Source organism: Amblyomma americanum, chromosome 1 (assembly GCF_052857255.1).
Source record: "Amblyomma americanum isolate KBUSLIRL-KWMA chromosome 1, ASM5285725v1, whole genome shotgun sequence".
Taxonomy (NCBI): Eukaryota; Metazoa; Arthropoda; class Arachnida; order Ixodida; family Ixodidae; genus Amblyomma; species Amblyomma americanum.
The window spans coordinates 454,210,411-454,230,256 of record NC_135497.1 but is presented as its reverse complement, the minus strand read 5'-3'; the positions used below and the strand labels follow the sequence as shown (position 1 = coordinate 454,230,256).

The window sequence follows — 19,846 nt, the reverse complement described above, 5'->3', positions numbered from 1 at the left end:
TTGTACGACTTAGTTCAGCACGGGTCACGTCACTCAGGTGGAGCCCGCCTCGTGGGCGTAACACGATTTGTATGCCGCCGCGTGGCAAGTCTGGCATGCGCGCGCCCTTCAACAATTTGCCCTTGTTTACACGTTTCGCCCTTGAGTGACGTGTATCGCTGCCAGTGGCGCCACCACCGAGGTTGTTGCTCCGGCTGTTGACATCAGCTGTCGTGGCCTTGGCGCCATCTTGGCTCGTTTGAAGTACGTGATTTAGGGCTAGCTTGCCCATGCCTTTGTGCCTGACTCTCTCACAGGCAGTTTTCCAGCCTTGCGATCTTGTGCACTGGTCCGGTGAAATTTCGATGCCGTCCACCTCTACACGCATAGCGGTAGTCATCTTAGGTCAATACTCACTTGCATAATCACCTATGGTTCGATGTTCTGCTGGCGGCTTCGCCGAGGCTCTGGCTAGGCCTACCGCCGTTAGGCCCAGCGGTGGAAGCTCCTCTCGGCACACAAAAGTCCTCTAAATTCGTAAAAAGCGGTGCCCTGCCTCGGAATTTGGGTTCTCGGTGGTCCACATAACTTCATGCATCCGGTCGATGCACTTTCATTAAGGTGCGACTCAAAAAAACCGGCAGTTCAAAGAAAAAACACGGAGCCCAGGTGAGATGCGTCCGCTCGCTCCGCCGGACGCTGGCGTTCCCCTCCCAATTATACTGAGATTGCTGGGGAAGAAGCAGCTGGGGTTTGTGATGCTGGTACTTTTACATCTGTCTTTAACAAAGTAATGCAACCTGTAGATGATTCATCATTAAGACTCACAAAAGACCAGTGATTGATTTAATTTGGGGGCCTCAGGAGGTCATCGGTGTTCTTTCATTGACTCTGTGAAAGCTTAAAAAAATGTGCATTGAAGTTCCATAGTGAATTGTTACTGGTTCGCGAAATGAGTGGATTCATTTCATGACAGAGCAGTGCACTTGCTTAGTTATAGTGTGATTCCTACCCTATCACTTTTCTTCATTTGCTCTTTTTTTGGCAGCCCTAATTGCCGCAGCAGCGGTGCTCCTGTTTCTGGCCTTACTCTGGAAGGTGGTGTCCTGTGCCAAAAGGTGGGCAGTCTGTCATCTCATTTCTCTGTGCATTTATCACATATCACTGTTAGCCTGTGGTAAGAACCAAGCATTGGCGGCACAAGCTTGAAGGAAGGCGGAGCAATGAACATGAAACGCATTCCCTAAGAAGAGGTTATTAACTTTCTAGCCTGATGCATGCTTCTATGGTGGCTATGGCATTCTGCTGCTGGGCCTTGTGTTGTGAGATCTGATGCAACAGCAGTTCCATTTCAATGGGGGAAAAATGTAAACAAAGAACCCTCTGTGGTTGAAATTAATTCGGACCCTTCCACTTCAGCGTCCCTCATATCTCACGTGCAGCTTTGGGACATTAGGCCCCACATGTAGTCCAAAATCTCTACAGAAAATACCTTTACTGTGTAATGGCCTGTAAACTGAGGATGTCATAAGGCGTGGCCAGATCCCTGTCTTTCACGGTTACTTTGAATGCCACTATAGCAAAGACCACTCCAGTGAAATCACCTGTTTAATGGAGCTATTCTTGCATTCTAGTTCACAAACTTGCTGGTCTATAGCAAAATGTGCATTGCAGTACACACATCAGTGATATGCAACAGCCAGCTGGAACTGAGTGGTGACACTGACACGTGGCCGTGGGCCACCACCTCCACTACGGCATTCCTTTTCTCTTTAGGAGAGGGAGAACAGAAAGGAAGGAAGGGGCAATAAAAGGCAGGTTGCACTGGCCTAGTTTCCAGTACGCTCAAGGTCGAGAGGCAGTGCATAAACAGGGTGGGAATTTTTCTAGCCCACTCTCTTCTCACTGTACTACACATGGAACTAAAATTGGGTCCTCACCGGCTGCTTTCCCCTTTTGCATTGTTTGTAAATAGAGAGAAAGCTCTTTAACGAGAAACAGATTTTAGCCGGCGTGAATATTCGCTGACATGCTACTCTGCATATGGGAGGGAACTGGGGAGTAAAGATGGAAGAAGGGTGTTAGAAAAGAGTGCGGTCATTGAAAACGGTATTAACACAATAGTTCACTGCATGATGGGTTCTTTGGACGAGACCGAGGTCAAGTTGTGTGCATGTACAGTGGGGTGATCAAGTGTTCGGGCAATTTAGAGTTTGTCTGAAACACCTAGTAACGTCTAAAAAGTCAAATAAGAATATTATTACACATTGGTGCTGTCTGTAGCAGCCTAAAGCATCTGATATAGAGTCCACTGTGAGTGGCACTTGGGTGACGGACTGCATGCATTGTTCAGTGCACACGTTCGTTGGCGTGTGCTGGACATTCGAGGAGAATATGAAGTACAGTCTCAATTGAGCCGCATTTGTCACAATACAGACTGTCTGCTTGCTTGAAACGGTATCGTAGACTGTTCGTAAATGCAACATTAAGACGGAGACGATGATAAGTTGTTTCTAGATGACGCGGAAGCCCGAGTGGTAGTCTTAATTTGAGCTGTGGGTTGTGAAATGGAATGGAGAAAGGGGTAATGATGACTTGGCAAGTTCCAGAGGCGGTTCTGTTCATCCTAGGTATATCGTTTGGCGAGTTGGGGCGCATCTGATTTTGTGATGATGCGCTTATATTTACGACGCTGTAGACCTTTGCAGGCTGCTTCGTCTGCTCTCTCGTTGGCCAGGATGCCGCAGTGAGCTGGAATCCATTGAAAAATTATACAGTGGCCTTCAGCAACAGCCAAGTGGTGCAGGTATACAATGTCAGGAGAAATTGGCTGGTGATTTGTTCTCTTCAGTAGGTTAGACAAGGTTTGTAGTGCTGCTTGCGAGTCCGTGAAGGTTACCCAGCGCCCTGGGTTATGGTGCAAGATATAGGCGACCAATGCAAGGGTAGACAGTTGGGCTAATTGGTTCGAGTTCATCTTGAGAAACAGCGCAAAGGATGGGGCACAAGAAAGACAGCAGGACGAGCGCTGACCAACTGAAGTCAGCGCTCGTCCTGTCTTCTTTCTTGCATCTCATCCTTTGCGCTATTTCTCAAGATGGGAGACCGCTTTTTTTGGTCTGTATAACTCTGCTGTGAAGGAGGATGTCCTACGCTGTAGGCGCCATGAAAGCATTTGGCCTGATGAGGGCTAAGCAGATCACAGCAGCTTATAGCTCTACAGCCTGCGGCATGCTGTTCTTGGCAGTGACGCCTGGTATGAACTGCTTCATTTCAAGACGTGACATTGTTCAAAGAGGAAATTTTGGAGCCAGTAGTTTACGTGGCTGACTGGATTCACTCTAGATGCAGATATCATCTGCATAAAGCGTGATGTGTACTCCTTGTAGTAGGTTTTATGTTATTTGTATTAGCATGATATTGAACAACAGGGGGCTGAGAACAGCAGCACCCTGTGGTATGCCCTTCTCTGCTGCGGGAAACAATGTTGGGCTGTCTGGGGTACTCATAAAATTTGTCGCTCTTTTAAATAGTTTTCGATCCACTTGTACAGCTTGCCTCCAAGTCCAGGACTGCCCAAGGTTGTGAGAATGGCATGGTGGCAAACAATCAAAAGCAGCCTTGACGTGGAGAAAAACTGCGATCGGGATGCGCCCGGCATGTAGGTTTGCTTCAAGTGATGTGACGAAGGTAATGACATTGTCAATTGCAGATCTCTGCTGACGAAACCCATTCATTTCTTGGGGGTACTCTTTGTGGCTTTCGAGAAACCGTGTTATACACTTGTGGATCATACGCTTCATAAGTTTACCTACACAACTCAGTAGGGCAACAGGCCGGAAAGATGAGTAGTTAGTTGGCTGCTTTGCGAGTTTCAAAATGGGAATAATTTTAGCCAGCTTCCACTCCGCAGGTATCTCACCAGTAGCCAGGAAGAGTTGTAATATTCTAGCAGGCGAAGCCAGCAGCTATGAGGTAGCTTTCCAAGAGCTTTCTAGCCCACCTTATCATTTCCCGGAGGCGTTCTCTTGTTTGACTTAGCGATAGCCGTGTTTACTTCTATTATTATGAACGGTTAATCCATCGCAGGTACAGCCACCTGTGGGAGGTACGATTGACTATTTATGTTTGGAGATGAAGGCTGTGAAATCACTGATAGAAGCCTGCAATATTCTTCCAAAACTTCTTTTTAGAGATTTCCGTTGATGCAGAGATAGTGCGGCGAAGGGGTGAATCTGGTGTGAAGGCGTGCGCATACCTCTAACAGTCCGCCAAATTCTGGCAGCCAGTTTTCGTGCATCCAATGTTGAACAGAAGTCTTGTCACCTTTATCGACTAAGTTTGTCTAGGTAGCGGCGAATGTGCCTTTGTGCCTGTCAGCAGGCCCTAAGATCCCCAAGGGTTTTCGTGCTCAAAAATTTCCTTTCGGCACACCTGCGCACCGCACACAGCCTTTCCTATTCCTCAACACTTAACAATACTCGGTCGCTTTTAGCTGAGATACGTGTGCCCAAGTCCAGGCAATGAGCTAATGTGGAGACTAATTTCGCGTTCTAGGTTGCAGCTGTAATTCCCCTGCTCTCTCCATTCCTCGGATGTAGGTTATGCTGCCATCGTTTGGGGGCTCAATTGAATACTTTGCGAAAAGGTCAGCAAGTTTTGCACCTCGTACAAAATGTGTGGGAGCTACCCCAGATTTCATTGTGAGCATTAAAGTCTCCATAAATAATATGTGGTGAAGGTGATGTCGATATTAAATGTTCCAGCCTCAATACGTCTAATGGCTTGCCTGGCTCCAAATATACACAACTGAGAGGGTAAACTTGCGTATCAATTATTGTCAGGGTGCACACATACTCGTCGCTGTGAGGCGGGACATCAGCCAAGGAAGCCAGAATGTCCTTGCGGAAGCCTACCAGCAACCTGCTGACGTCATCCTGTTGCTGCGAATGAAGGAGGTGGTAGCCGTTTTATCCAAACTAGCCTCCAACACGCGATTCTGATATCACAATAAAAGGAAAGTGATACGCTCGCACCAGCTGTGGATAGTCTGAAAGCTTCGACTGTAGGCGTTCCACTGAAATATGGTGCATTTGCGGAAGATGTTTTGAATGGCTAGATGAGGTGAGGTTGTTGTTGCAGAAGCCAGATTACTGCTGTGTTGAGATGCGCCCCTGTGGGCCGTAAGATGCTGACACCAACGGCTCCATTGACAAAACAGCTTCTACCTCAGGGAGACTTCTTGACGAAGGGCTTGCACGGACAAGAGCCTTAATGGCTGCAAACAGCTAGGGTATCAGTAATCCAAAAACATCTTGTTCTGTGCCAATCTACTGCTTTTGATAGGTCATCCTCTCACGTTACGGTGTCTTAGGCGGAGGGCGAGAGTTGGCATTTAACGCATTTTGTGTGGAAGATGGGGTTAACTTCAAAATAAGCGAAGAGACCGAGGGCTTGCCGCGCTTTTTCTTAGCAGCAGCTGCTTAGGAGTTTCCACCTGTCTTGTCTTGTTGAATTTGTTGATCTTGGTCTTGCAAAGTTGCAAAAACAAATTCAGGATAAGGAGGCTGTTCATGACGTTTGGACAGTTTTCTTTGTACTTGTTGCACTGTGCGTGCAAACATAGTGGCTTTCTTTTTGGGACACCCTCCGTATGATGCGGGGTGTGGGCCATTGCAGTTTGCGCATTATGGTTGCGCTCTCGATGTACATTCCTTGTGTGAATAAAGGGCCAGCACACACTTTGCAGCAAAGGGGCCGGTGCAATGTCTTGAGATGTGTCCATGTCTCTGGCATTTGAAACATTGCGTTGCTGGTCCACGGTATTCAGTTACAGGGCAACTGCAAAAGCCCAGTATAACCCATTTACACAGCGGGGAATTTTTGGCGAATTCCAATATTACAGTGCGGCTTTGTATCTCTTTGATGTCTCCACCGTCTTTACGAATGCAAACGGTGAGTCTCTTTGCTGAGACAGCGCCCTGCTTACGAAAGTACTCATGCAGGTTTTCGTTTGAGTAATTGAGAGGTACGACCTCAATTCTACCATTGCTTACCGTGTACGAGTATGGGATGTGGGCCTCTTCAGCCACTCCAGCCAGTTCTGTCACTGCAAGCAGACTGTTCTCAGCGGGCAGCATCGATACCGAAACCATCAAGCTTCCATCCCTCTTTAGACGATGCCTAAGCACATTTTCTTGGGCAGACATCACAACTGCCATTGCCATGACGTTGGGGTTGGCTTTCCATGAGTCTCCTCCTTGTGTAGGCCTGAAGACGACAGCAGGAACTTCAGCAGCACGTTTTTCCTTGTAAGACATGGCAGTAAATGTGATCTGGTCCATGTCCTCTGCATTTTCGCCCAAAGGCTCGCCGGTTGCGTGATCTTGTTGATCTTCTCGCGATCTATTGTTTGCATGTTCATGGTCCGTGCCCGCTGCTGCTGCTGCCACTGCTGTGTTGTCATTTGCCAGAGTTGCCATGAGTGCAGCATGGTGTGCAGCCAGTGATGGGGCGAGCCTGGCTTTTCTTTGCTTTCTCATTTGTTATTGCTGGGGTGTCCAATTCCACCACACCACTGCCTCTGTCATTAGCGTCCTGATTATTTCGGCTACTGTATAGATTACAGTACTGTAGAATTTCTCATCTTTATCTTAACCATGTGGTTAATGGCATTACCCTCATTGTCACTTATGCATACATCTGATTTTTGCTTATGCCTACCTCCTTTCTATAGAGTATGCTCTTTTATCTTCACCTTATACCTCATTATATGTGGTTAGCATCTGCACACGGCATCTGCATGTGGAGGTAACAGCATCTGCACATGAGGCAGATGCTGTTGCCTCCACACTATCGCCATATGCCTCCTCAAGAAAATAAACTCAATTGAATAGCCCTTCTCCAGGCCTGGGATGAGTGGCCACATGCCAGTCACTTGGCAGCCAGTCACATGACTGCCTTGAGCATATGCTTATTGCAGTGCTGCAGGTGAGATTTGCATGTGCGGCCTTTATCGCCCATGACCATCTGCCGTCAGCGCACACCACTTATTGCCAGCTCTGTCTTTGCTCAACAGCATGCAGTGTGCACTTTCCCTGGCGCTACCATAGCAAGTTGGGGCAAGCGCTGCCCATCAACTGGTGTGTAGATAAAGGTCCAGCTCCAGACACTGCACGAAGTTGAGCAGGAATGCTAGAGCAGCTACTGCCAGCACAGCATTCTCGACGCAAACTAGTGTTTTGCTGGCCCAGATGCCCAGAGTATTTGTCTTTGAACTTTCCAATCCCTACTCTTTGTTTTCCAGCACAGCTGTCGCTGGTTTATCTTGACAGCCTCGGGGAAACACCAGCTGTGCAGCACAGATGTCATGCTGACATGCTTCAGAGGAGATTCTTAGCGTGCGCTGGCATGTCTTTGATGCAGTTTACAACACAGCACATGGCGTCAGCCCCTCATTGTGATTAGATGGTGAAGCAGCTGATGCCACCCTATGACGTTTTAAGCCAATTTGCAAATGTCACTGTGGCCTCCACAGTTGGTACACACTGGAATGAACATGGAGTGTGTGCTGCTTATGGAGGCCGCGAACTGCCATCCGCAACAATTTCATTTGCCCTTAGTGTTGTTCTGCTGGGAGAATACCTGAGCTCAAATTTTATGCCTAGTATGCTTTGAAAGCACCACTCAGAGAGCCCAGATTCAATCATTATATCTAGTATGCAAGGAATGGTGTATTGCAGGGGTTCTCAATTTTTTTAGCCCCAGGGAGCCTCAATGGCTTTCAGAATGTGCGGAGGAGTCCCGTGCGTCATGGCTTCCATCTCTTCTCGCTTGATCGATTTCCAAAAAGCAGCATGCAGACACGGGGCCCCTCAAGAACTGCCCAAATTAAATCAGTAATATGAATTTGGCTATGTAGATAAGCAGCCTGTTTTGTTTGTTTACTTTCTGTTTACAGTATATTGCGGACCCTAAAATGGGTCCTAGCAGGAGGGGCAGAAATACTTGAAAGGAACAGAGCAAATAATATATCAGAAAACAAACACATAAGTACTGGTTTACGGGGTTTAATGTCCCAAAGCGACTCAGGCAGTGACGGACGCCGTAGAGGGCTCCGGAAATTTCGACCACCTGGGTTTCATTAACGTGCACTGATATCGCACAGTACATGGGCCTCTAAAATTGCGCTTTCATCGAACTTCAACCACAGCGGTCGGGATCAAACCCGCATCTTTCGGGTCACCAGCCAAGCACCATAACCACTAACCCACTCCTGCGGTGCACATATAAGTACGAACACACAGCCAGCAACAACAAACGATAACGTAGCAACCATCAGTAAGTAATCGTGTCAATGGCATTGATGTTTTTTAGTACTTCAGGGGCGAGTTCATTCCATTCAGTGTGGGCTCTTCCTTAAATGCCTCCGCGCACGGGGCCAGTACATAGCCCAAGAGTGGGCTTCCTTACATGTCCTGGGGGGCATGCGAAGAGACAGACCCACTGCGTGGTTCGAGCACCGAGCCGAAAGGGGTCCGGTCTGCTCTTGCCGCGCTCGTGCCCTCTCAATCCGAGAGAACTAGCACGTTCACAGTACATGCATTTATTGTGCAGGCAACTACAACACAAAACACAAGCACTGTATGGTACTCCTTCAACTACTGCACATCTGGCGTCCACCGCCACCCGACAGCGGACTGCAGCAGATGCGCGCGCGGACATAGGTTGGTGCGCGCAGATTGGTGCGGCGGGAAAAGTCTGGAGCGAGCCGCGGCTGCCTCAGGTCAGCGGCGGCGGTTACTCGGCGGGCTTCGCTGGGCGCTCGCAGATTCTGCAAGGACGGTGCACGAGGCTCTCGGCGTGTGATGTTAGGGGCCTGTGCGACAAGGCACGCTAATGACCGTCGGCAAAGGCCTCGGGGACAGCGAATAACGGTCGCTCACGTACCTTGCCGCTTGTGTCCAGCCCGTGTTCCGCCCTCGTCACACGCCTGTCTCCAACTCCCCCCGAGCCCCCGCGACCGGCCCCGGAGCAAGCACAGCTTTGCGCCTACTTCACGCCCCCGCGGCCCAATCAGAGGAGAAGGTAGCACAACACCACGTAACACAGCCGGGATCCCCGCGCGACCGGAGGGCCCAGCGGGCGTCAGGTGCCGTACCAGGCCTTCGTTAGCGGACGGGGTGTCGGAGGAGTCGAAAAGGAACAGCACAAGCTGCCGTCGAGGCAGCACAAATCCCCACATCAGTTATTGTACGCAGAAAAAATTAGTATTTAAAGACATTGATTCTAGCACTGTACAGTGTTAGTGGTTTGGCATGATGATGTCTGGTTAGTCATGTGATGGTCTTAAAATATTAAAATGGATGAGGGCTCATGAAAAAATTTTTTTTTTTGAGTAAGAAAGGAAACTTCAGTCTTTTCATTTTTCTTTGCGTTTGCAGTGTCTTGTATTGTGCCGTCATATTGGTTGGAGAGTCAGTAGAACAATATTTGTTGCAGATAAATCAAACAGATTATCACTCAATCATTTTCATTGCCTCAATACTATGCTTTTGTGCAAGGGCCCCTGACAGTGCATGTGTACTTGAGTTTAGGTCTGATAATCGACTTGTAGGCTAAGGGTTTTGCACTAATAGCGGTAGCTTTTAATTTGTGCCTAACGAAGCAAAGTTTTCAAGAGGAGATGTGCATATGTTACTATATATATGCTTATTTAAACGAACATTATTGGTTATTGTAACAACTTGGTATTTTTATTTGTTGACTGCCTCGTGCGGGTGATATAGAAGGTTAAAGGGAAATTATAGGCTATTTCTTTTATTGGCCACTTTCATGAAGGCTCTTTAATCACTATTTTGTTTTGTTTTGAAGACAGTTTTTGGCTGTTCTGACTCTTTTAGTTTAAGGGGCAGCTGAAGAGGTTTTATAATTCGACACGCTTAAAGGAGTCAAATTATGGGAAACTTGCTGGGGAAGCACACAGTCTTTTTGTTCTAGCATTCGAAATGGGGAAGTAATTGCCATTTAAAGCCGCAGGAGCATTAAGGCTTCTCTGCATTATGCAGCGCCGGGTAGGTGCTTATGATTGTGTCATATTGAGGAGACAGTAAATTTCCAAGGTGGGAACGCAATCTCAAAAAAAGAAATCAAATGGCATGAAAGGTCAAGCCCCTAGAGCGTAGGCAAAGACACTGGATGTCTGAAATCTTCCTCAGTGTGACGCCATCCCTGAGCTTCTCCTCACAACACAGAGCTATGAGCTCTGTGTCACCTGGACATCATTATAGTTTTAACCTGTGATTATGTCATCATTCTAAATGCTAGTGCAGAAAGACTTGCAGTGCTCTACCTACAAGCTGCATACAATCGAATCCTTGAATCTTCAAAAAAGCACTTCAGTGTGTTTCAAGCAACTACAGTATGATTAGTTTTAAAATAAAGGGGTGAAAGGGGCTCTGAAACACCTTCCGAGGAAAGCACATCAACTCGCTCATTCACTACATTGTGTTGTCATGAAAACCTGAGCCAAATAATACACTTCTACACGTAGCAGAGGACCGACAATCACGCTCAAAAGTTGACGAGCCCTTCCCGGCAACATTTTCATGCTCACACCCTCCTCCGTCACTCACACCTGCGTATACAAGTTGGGAGATGGCTATTGGTTAGATTCTTTGGGACGTCGGGCAGCTACCATGGCCGTTGCCAATAAGCTGCATAACTCCAGCAGGTTGGGAAGCTCCGCTCGGTGGAGCGCCGGCCTTCCAGCGTGCAAAAAGTGACGAGAGGAGAGGGAAAGATGTGAAGATGCTGAAAAATTCAAAATTTGACTAAAGGTAACTCAGCTTCTACAGGGCGCATTAAAAATAATTCTTGCTGGACATTGTTCATGAAACGGCATGCTTTAACATCCCAGGCATACCGCAACTGTATTAGAGCCCCTCTCAGAGCCCCTTTAAAGGAAGCTTGGTAGTTGAGGCATGCATAAATATGTCTGTTTGGAGGAACCCAGAAAACACTCTGAGGAAGCCAAGAGCCTCACGAAACCCAGTTTGCAAACACTGTGGTCTGTTGCTTATACATTTTTTTTTCATACTTACAATGCATAAGTTGAAGATTCTAAATTGGCTGATTATTACAAAGAACGTACTGGTAGCTATGTTATCGTAATTAGACTGCACTGTACCTTCATATGTGTATAGTGACATGCTGCCCGTCTTCAATGTGGGACAGCAGCATGATAGCGTTTTACATGGATTAGTAGTGGTAAAGGACCCTTAGGCTGGCAGGCATTCCTGTGATGCTGTAATGAAACTCATTACACAGTCACACAAGCTGAGAAGCAATACATTCTATGATGTTGTTAAAGCACCATTTGCTACTAACTAAATTTTGTTACAGCTGCATCAAGCTTCACAGGGGACTGAAAGTGGAATTTTAATCATGTGTTTTGATTCCTGCAAGCTGTTCAGTATTGTTTTATTTGTACATTGGTTTAGGTAGTTGTGTAGCTTTGTTATCAGTAATTGTTTGATTTCCATGCACAAGCTTTTTAACTGACAGAAGTTAATTACCTTCAAGTTTCTCAATACTTGCTTGATAGTTATGTTCAAATGGTACTATCAGCAACAGAAATTTACAGGATGCGAGTGTACAGGAAAAAATTTACGGCGATATATGCACATAGTCCAATCACCTGAAACCTCTGAAAGTATGATGGGACGGACGTGCAGGCTCCATCCTCTGGTAACAATGCCAATCGACTAGGACGTGAGATAAGCCCTGCAATTATTTTTTTTTTCCAAGAATATGCCCCCCGAAAACTTTTGCTGCTGATAGTACTTACTCTTTCCTACTCAATATTTTGTCTTAGTACTACTGATGTGGTATGCAGTTTGCTGCGAACAGATGTTTTGCATTTGTCACTGCAATACAGTCGTGAAACTTAATCTTAGACCTGTCTGACAGCTTTCATTGTTTTCAGGCTGGGCACAGCTTTCAGTCAACCTAGCCGCTCTCCCTCGGATTCTCAGGTATGAAGCTTCAGAAAATAGCTGAAACAAGCATTTTAGAGCGATGAGAGAGAGGAATGATGTTGTGCAAGAGTGTAGAAATTGTATTGTTGCTTGGATACTTTTTATATATTAGTATAGAAGCTGTCTGCCTTCACCCAGTATTCACCACAGTCATATTTTAGTAATTAGTTAAGTAGCTAATTAAGTATTAAATTTTAGTTAAGTAGCTATCTACTGTATATTACCGCATATAGTAGACTCCCAATGCAAGTCAACCCCCAACTCGCATCCCTCATTGACTAAAAAAAAGTTGATTTTAAATGCAAGTTGACCTGTACCCCCCCCCCCCCCCATTCCCCTCCCACACTCTGTGTGATGGCTTCGCGGCATACGCAGCCCAAAGCAAAAAAATGATGGCTGATTTAGCGTGGTTAGGCCAAATGTGAGATAGGTGCACTAGCGAAATCTGAGATTAGGGTTATAGTGCTAGCGTACTAAAAACGTGTAACGATGCAATCGCAAGGACAGCAGGCGGAGACAAATGGAAATCAAAGCCCATAACTGTCCTGCTTCCATACTTGCATGCAGCCGGCTGACTAGTGGCAAACCAAACCACCAAACTAACCAAATTGCCAACGGTTCTGTAGTTTCAAATTCTGTCACGACGCGTGCTCTGGAGGTTACCGGAAGTTTTCTGTCGCGCTGTCTACCTGGTCTACTGCTCGCCAGGGAAAGCAACCATTTGTTGGAGCGAGCCGAGTAAATGGCGTACAGTTTGAATTTTTGTAGCGGAACCGATTTGCACTCGAATTAATACCGTATTTACACGATTGTAAGTCGACCCCCCCCAAATCGCATGTCCGAAAAAAAAACTCCGGTGGAGCGCTTCAAAAACGAAAATTTATTGCATAGATGGGCTATTCATCCTCACTTGAGTCATCTTCAGTGATACTGCTGTCGTCGTCATCGTTGTTGCCGCTGCGATCCCACAGCACATCGTCCTCCATGGAAAGCCCGCACTTCCTAAATGACCGCACCACGACATCGCGTGGAACGGCCGCCCAAGCTGAAATCACCCACCCGCACACAGCCACCAGGGAGGCTCTCTTCACGCGCCCCGTTGGCGTAAGTTCCCGCCCTTCTGCCGCCAGCCACTCGTTCTACTCACGCCGGAGCAAGTCCTTGAATGGCTTGTTAATGCCAACGTCTAGCGGCTGCAGCTGCCCCGTCGGACCGCCGGGAATCACCAGCATATCTGTATCTTCTTTTTGGAGCTCTGCCTTCACTTTCGCGGTAAGGTGGCCCCGAAATGAGTCCAGCACGAGGAGGTTCGGATTGCGATTTTTGAGGGATGCCCCTGGCCTCAAAAGCCACACTCGACGGTACCAATCAATAACTAAGTCGTCTGTCATAAAGCCTTTTTCGTTCACTCGCACAATCACACCTTTCGGGAACATTTCCTTTGGCATAGTTTTTCTTTTGAAGACGATGTACGGTCGGAGCTTTGTGCCGTCTGCCAAGCATGATAGCATAACAGTGAACCGAAGTTTCTCGTTTCCTGCCGTGAGAAGCTTAACCTCGCGAGCTCCCCTCATGCTCACTGTTGTGTTGCTCGTCATGTCGAAGTAGACGGGAGTCTGGTCCTCATTGCCGATTTGGCCGAGCAGGTATCGCCGCGAGTCGCGGAGCTTGAGGTAGTGCCTATGGAAGGCGAGAACTTCCTCCTCGTAAGCAGCAGGCAGCTTCTGGCATACACTAGTACGCCGACGAAGAGAGAAGCCAGCCCTCTTCATAAATTTCGAAGCCCAAGCCCTGCTGGCTTTGAAGTCTGTTCGGAGTATTCCAGCTTCCTTAGCAAAGACCCGGCCTTGTTGCGTGATCATTTCGCATGTCACTGGAAGGGACCGATCACGTATTTCGGTGACATGCGCTGCAAGCTTGACCTCCAGCTCCAGAAAGCGTCCAGACTTCGGCCCGCGGAAACCTCTTCGCTTGGAGTCGCAATCGAAAATTTTGTCTCACTGCTTCCGCCACTCTTGCACCAACCGTTCAGAAACGTCGAACTTGCGGCCCGCCGCGCAGTTGTTGGTTTCTTCGGCGTAAATGATGGCCTCTCTCTTGAACGCTGCAGTGAATGAGCGCCGAATGCTTTTCGAACCTGGAGAGCTCATGGCGAAGCACACGGCCAGCAGTCGAGTCAAAAGCACCAACTCCAAGCACCACCAAACAAAGAGTGATCGGTGTCGGGGTGTCGGCTCTTCCAGCAAACATCGGCATTCCCCAGAAGCGCCGCTGTTACGTATTGCGCAACCAACTGAAATAGCGGCTCTTCCATCAGCTAGCGACACTCCCGGGCGCTGGCGCAGACTCCGCGATTGGAACAGCGGGACAGCGGCCCTTCCCGCGAGTGAAATGAAATGAAATTGGTTTTGGGGGAAAGGAAGTGGCTCAGTATTTGTCTCAAATATCAGCGGAAACCCAGTTGTAAGGGAAGAGATAAAGGAGGGAGTGAAAGAAGAAAGGAAGAACGAGGTGCCGTAGTGAAGGGCTCCCGAATAATTTCGACCACCTGGGGATCTTTAACCTGCTGTACTGACATCGCACAGCACACGGGCGCCTTTCCGTTTCGCTTCCATCGAAACGCTGCCGCCGCGGCCGGGTTCTAACCCGGGTATCCTGTTCAGTAGCACTGAACCATCGCGGTGGGTAACGGTGTGCGCAGTAAAAAGAAAAAATTAAAATCCTGGCCAAAAAGCCCGCGGAATACCTGAATGCTACGCTTGGAGCCGTAGAGCAAACAAAAACTTCTAACATCGCAGTAGCGTCCCTGATAGATTGTTTTTCTTGCTTTTATTGGCAGTTCAAGGTTTCGTTTCGATTGTAAGTCGACCCCCCACTTCTGAATTTTAAATTTCAAGAAAAGGGTCGACTTACAATTGTGTAAATACGGTAATTTAAAAGAAGAAACTTGTTGACATGAAGCTTTAAGCATCCTAGCGGGAGCCGGCACGAGGCGGGGGCTGCCTGTGGCTCGGCCGAAACTACCATAAGCCTCGCAGATAGGTTGGCTCTGCATATAAGTCGTCTTCAGATTTCAGATTAACTATTTTTTGGGGAAAAAAATATGTTAACTTATATGCGTCAGTGTACGGTACTTATAATGGTTTTTCTGTAGTAACTGATGTCTGCCATGGCTGGCAGTTGGTTCCTGGAAAGATTTTCTTTCTTTTTGAAATCCTTATTTTTAGGAACTCTTTAAAGTGTTCGCTGAAACACTGTGTATATGTCAGCCCGAAAAATTTTATTTTTATCAGAATAGTAGTTAAATTTTCACCTTTTAACTCTGTATTCTCCTTAAGCATGCCAAGTAATTTTTTAGCTTGGGACTCAGGTACTCTTTTTACATAAACAGACATGTATACATAAACAGACATGTATATATGCGGTTGTAGGGCACTTTTGTGAGCCTTTATCAAGACTAGCACGAGGATAACTCAGCGTACAAACTGTATAATGTTTTGCCGAAGTACATGGCAGAACGCTGCGATGTCTTCATCTGAGATGGGCGTATTTATGATTGGCACAGTCACAGCAAGAATTCTTCGTAAGTTTTTATTTTGCACTGCAGTGATTCCTTATTTCTTGAGTATGCTTAAGCTCCATTTTTTTAGCACTTTTCCAAAACTCTTCTTTTCATTTAAAAGAGATTTGTCAAGTCACCTTGAGATCTGCATGATTTTGTTTTCAATTTTTTGTGGTAATTTTGATTGCTTCAGAAGTTTTATTGAAGTCAAGCGTCATATTTGTCTTGGTGCTTTTCTTGCATTTCTCTCTATTGAGCGGCTGACATATTTCTTATAGGTCCTGTCGAAGTTAATTTAGCACCTTGTTAACCTAGGAATGAAACGTGGCTTTGGCACATGTGTCTTTCATTGTGCTTCAGCATGTGCTGCAAGAACTTACAGTAGTCGCAAAGTGTATTACAATTAAAAAAGGGATTTTGGTTGACTTTGGTTCAGCATAAATAATCACTGTGTGTTTAGATAGTGTCCTCTGGCAAATCCAGTTCATGATGAACATTTAGAGGAGGAAATGTGGAGGAGTAGATTTTCCAGAGGACTTTTTTTTTCTTCACGGACATAAATTTAACGCATGATTTTGTGTTGTGTCTCATCATGTGCTAAGCATTTCAAAAGTGGATGGATGTATCAGCTCATTGTTTATTTTTTTTTTTCTGGCTGTGGTAATTCGAGTTGGTTTTTGAGAATACCGTTCCAGTGCTTTTTTTTGTTTAATTTTATGTCATTGTATTTCAGCCATCACAGTTTGTGCAGGGTTACAGTCTAGTACTTTCTCAAATGCTGGTTTGATCGTGATAGAACATGTTGACTGACCGGTCAGCATAAGTACACTCACAAAGCAGCTTGCTTGGCCATTCTTTTGTTAGTTGTGCAAAATGTTGAGGAAGATGCAAGTGATATTCCAGCCTAAATTATGGGTTGCTGAAAGATCAGTATGACTTATGGTCAATGGTTATCGTGTGAAAAAAAATGTGTCAAGAAATATTCCACATTAACATGCCTTGTCATCCCACTCATTCTAATTCTAGGAAATAGTCAATACACTTTTGTGGCATGATGTGACACAAATGCATGCCTTACAGCAACAAGAAACTGTAGTGACAGGGGCGTGACAAAGAAGTGTGAAGGTGAAATCGACCACGTCATGGCTGCAGTGAAGCACCTTCAGCAGAACATAGCAGCATGTGAAATGTGCAGTTGGGTGTAGAGGCACATTCAAGGCATGGAAACATAATTTTGCCCTATACCAACATAGACTGGTCTGCAGGAACAAGACAACTAAATGCACTAAATAATGCTTCATCAGCTACCTCTCTGCCTGTAATTTAGGTGCTCATTTGGGGGTCTTTCTTCTTTCTGAGACATCACAAAATCTGGAGCCCTCTGCCCACTGCCTAAGCACATGGTGCTGATCACGTGAAGCCACCTGTCCCACAGACTTGGGGAATTTCCCTGAACACATAGGACTGCTCATTGTGCGTACACCATGCGCCACACTAAAGCCTTTTTCACATGCAAGCGAACCGCTCGCGAACTCCGCCACCGCGGCGCATACACCCTCTCTCAAGCGGCGGAGGAAGCCCCAAGCGGCTGGAGCGGCGAGGTTCGGGCAAGTTGGAAATTTTCACAGCGGGGACGCGGCAGCACCGCATCTCAACCAATGACGGCCCGGCGTTGCCACGCGAGTTTGTACGCCGTACGTACGAACTTTGTTTGGGAAATAAGTTGTATAAAGTGCTGTTTAATGCTTAAAACGCAATAATTATATTTATTTAAATAAACTGTGAAAAGAAATGACAAAATAATGCTTTTATATTACGCTTTTTTTTGTGTTTGCAGGCCACCAAAACCGGTTGCAGGTGCATATCTTTTGCCAGCAACATTGGTTTTCGCAGCGGTGGGAAACGCGGAGCGTCGATGCATGTGAAACGAAAGCTCGCGAACCGCTTCGCAGCGCCGCGCCGCTGTTCGCTCTGTTCGCCAATTCGCTTGCATGTGAACCGCCCTTAGGCCGCCGGCTGGAGTACTACAACTCCTAGAATGCAATGCGGCAGTGATATAGGTCTGTTGATTTAAAACTACAATGCTCTCTGCTTGCAGCAAGGCATACTTGGCACTGCAGTCGCAGTTGAAGATGGCCAGGCAGTACCTGCAGCACCCCCCAAGAAACGGTTGCGTTCGCTGGATGCCTTCAGGGGGTAAGTCACGGGGCAAGCATGGCCTGAAAGGATCTCTTCATGTTTTCTGCATTGTCATTTTTCAGAAAACTTCAAACAGAGATTAATAAAGAAAATTGATAATTGCAAATATATTTCAAACATCGTACAAAAGAATTGTGAATCTGTTTTAATACAGCATCTTGTCAGGTGTCATCCAAGGCCTGATAGACGTAAGAAGCACTGTTACTCGTGTTATACGCATTACAATAATTGCAGCTTTCCTTTTTCAGTTTTCAACAATAGGCAACTTTACATAAAATTGCTTTAGCAGGTCACTGAACATTTGGTTTGTTCAGTGTGCTGTTGACACGTCAATCTACACTGCTACGTGTCTACCAACTAAGTAAACTTAAAAAAAAAAAACTGGAAAATGATTCAACAGCTACACTTGACAATGAAGAGAAGGCAGCAGGTGTGGAGCATCTGTAACTGTTTTATTAACCCATCAAATAGTTTGTTCGATGATGTCTCTGGCCACTTAGCGCATTACTCTCTTCATGGTAACTTTATTCTGTCGCTGGTGTAGCCTCTTTTAACGAAACGTGCCAGGCAAATTTACTGTAATCAAGAGAACTGACTTTTTAAACATTGAAAGTTGGAAGTCGTGTTAGAAATATGGGTTAGATAATAAATATCGACAATATATTGCGTAGGAGGAGAGAATGTGTTTCAGCTACTTAGCTTCTGTTTCATTGCCAGAAAAAGTTGTCGCAATGTATGGTGTAGGGCACTTTTTTGTTGCGTATCTTCTTAAAATCAGAGTAGGCGGGCATATTATTGCCAAAGTGTCATCTGCGCTCTGTAAATGCTATCTAAAAATTATGGTTTTGTAAGATTTGCTCATCAAAAAATTGCTCATCGGTTACGCTCTGCTGCATAACGTGAGCAAAAGCAGACCAGATGCTGTTGAGAGGATGGCGCTGTTGAGCAATGACAGATGCACTGGGATCAGCACATTTGTGTAATCGTTGAACACAGACAGGTGCAGCACCTTGCTGTTGCACGCATGGTTGTTCTTGTGGCGCTCAGTTTAAATGTGTTCAGGTCCGCCGTTGGGAAATCCGAATACAAGTGCTCACTGCAGGGGCACAAAGTCTCACTGGAGCCACAGTCTGTCGCACACAGAGCATGAGTGGCCGAATGGATTCTCACGGATGTCATGCTGGTATTCACAGCTTACGCTGTCCCACGTTGCACGCCATAATTTCTTTACTGATGGCAATGCATCGCTCGTTCCACTGGCATTCGTCAGCACTGCCTCTTGCTGGCACTTTGAATGCGCTCACTGCTGCACAATCTTGCGGGGATGTGCCCCAGCATCCAACAGCTTCCTGCGCGTGCCATGTTGCTCGGCAGTGGTCACTGAATGTTCAGGTATGGCTAAGGCCAACAATGAAGCCTCACGTTGCCACTTTCGATGTACACGTGCAGCATCGGCTTGCAACTGGCGGCAGCACTCGGTCTGGCTTGTGCGCCCATCAGCATCATATTTGACTGCGTTCACAGTGGGATCTTTCATGTGCCGACAAGTGCAGTGTCACTGTTGGAGGCAGTGACAGGCAAGACCCATCGCTGCTGCTTCCTTCTTTTGCTTTGGTTGCTGCTGCGTCTGCCAAGGCATTCTTTGAGCCAGCTTCATCAGAGTGCTTCATCTGGCAGTATGCTGCATTGAAGTCAGTAATCCAACAGAAGCGGTGTGGTCGTTTTGGTGGTAGTATTTCCTTCAAAATCTCAATCAAGATGACCTCCTGTCGAGGTCAATATTTCTACTGAATGTGGCAGAGCTGTTCGCTGGATACCTCTCATTATTCCAATGACCTGGTCCTCTGCTGCATATACTAAGAGATGGTCGTGCTGATCAAGAAGAAATGTGATGTTTGTTTTTGCGATTTTCCTGATGTCACGTCGCATCCTTTATGTGCTTGCTTTATCAACTTGGAAATTCGTTTGGTTGCAGTGTGCGCACGTGTGGTCTCTTTTTCACTGTCCTGTTTTTTTGCACCATTTTTTGTTCAAGATCAAGAAGATTCTGCGCCACCTTGTGCGCGTG

The 19,846-nt window shown here is 46.5% G+C and overlaps 1 protein-coding gene across 1 annotated transcript in view; it reads left to right on the top strand.

The window, feature by feature from the left end:
* The window catches only part of Hgsnat (Heparan-alpha-glucosaminide N-acetyltransferase), a gene marked incomplete in the record, with an annotated part of 126,907 nt that overhangs the window by 29,315 nt on the left and 77,746 nt on the right, over positions 1 to 19,846 (top strand). Inside the window, 3 exon segments of the mRNA XM_077650670.1 lie at positions 1,028 to 1,097; positions 11,966 to 12,014; positions 17,678 to 17,775. Of these exon segments, the coding sequence (XP_077506796.1) occupies positions 1,028 to 1,097; positions 11,966 to 12,014; positions 17,678 to 17,775 (217 nt within the window).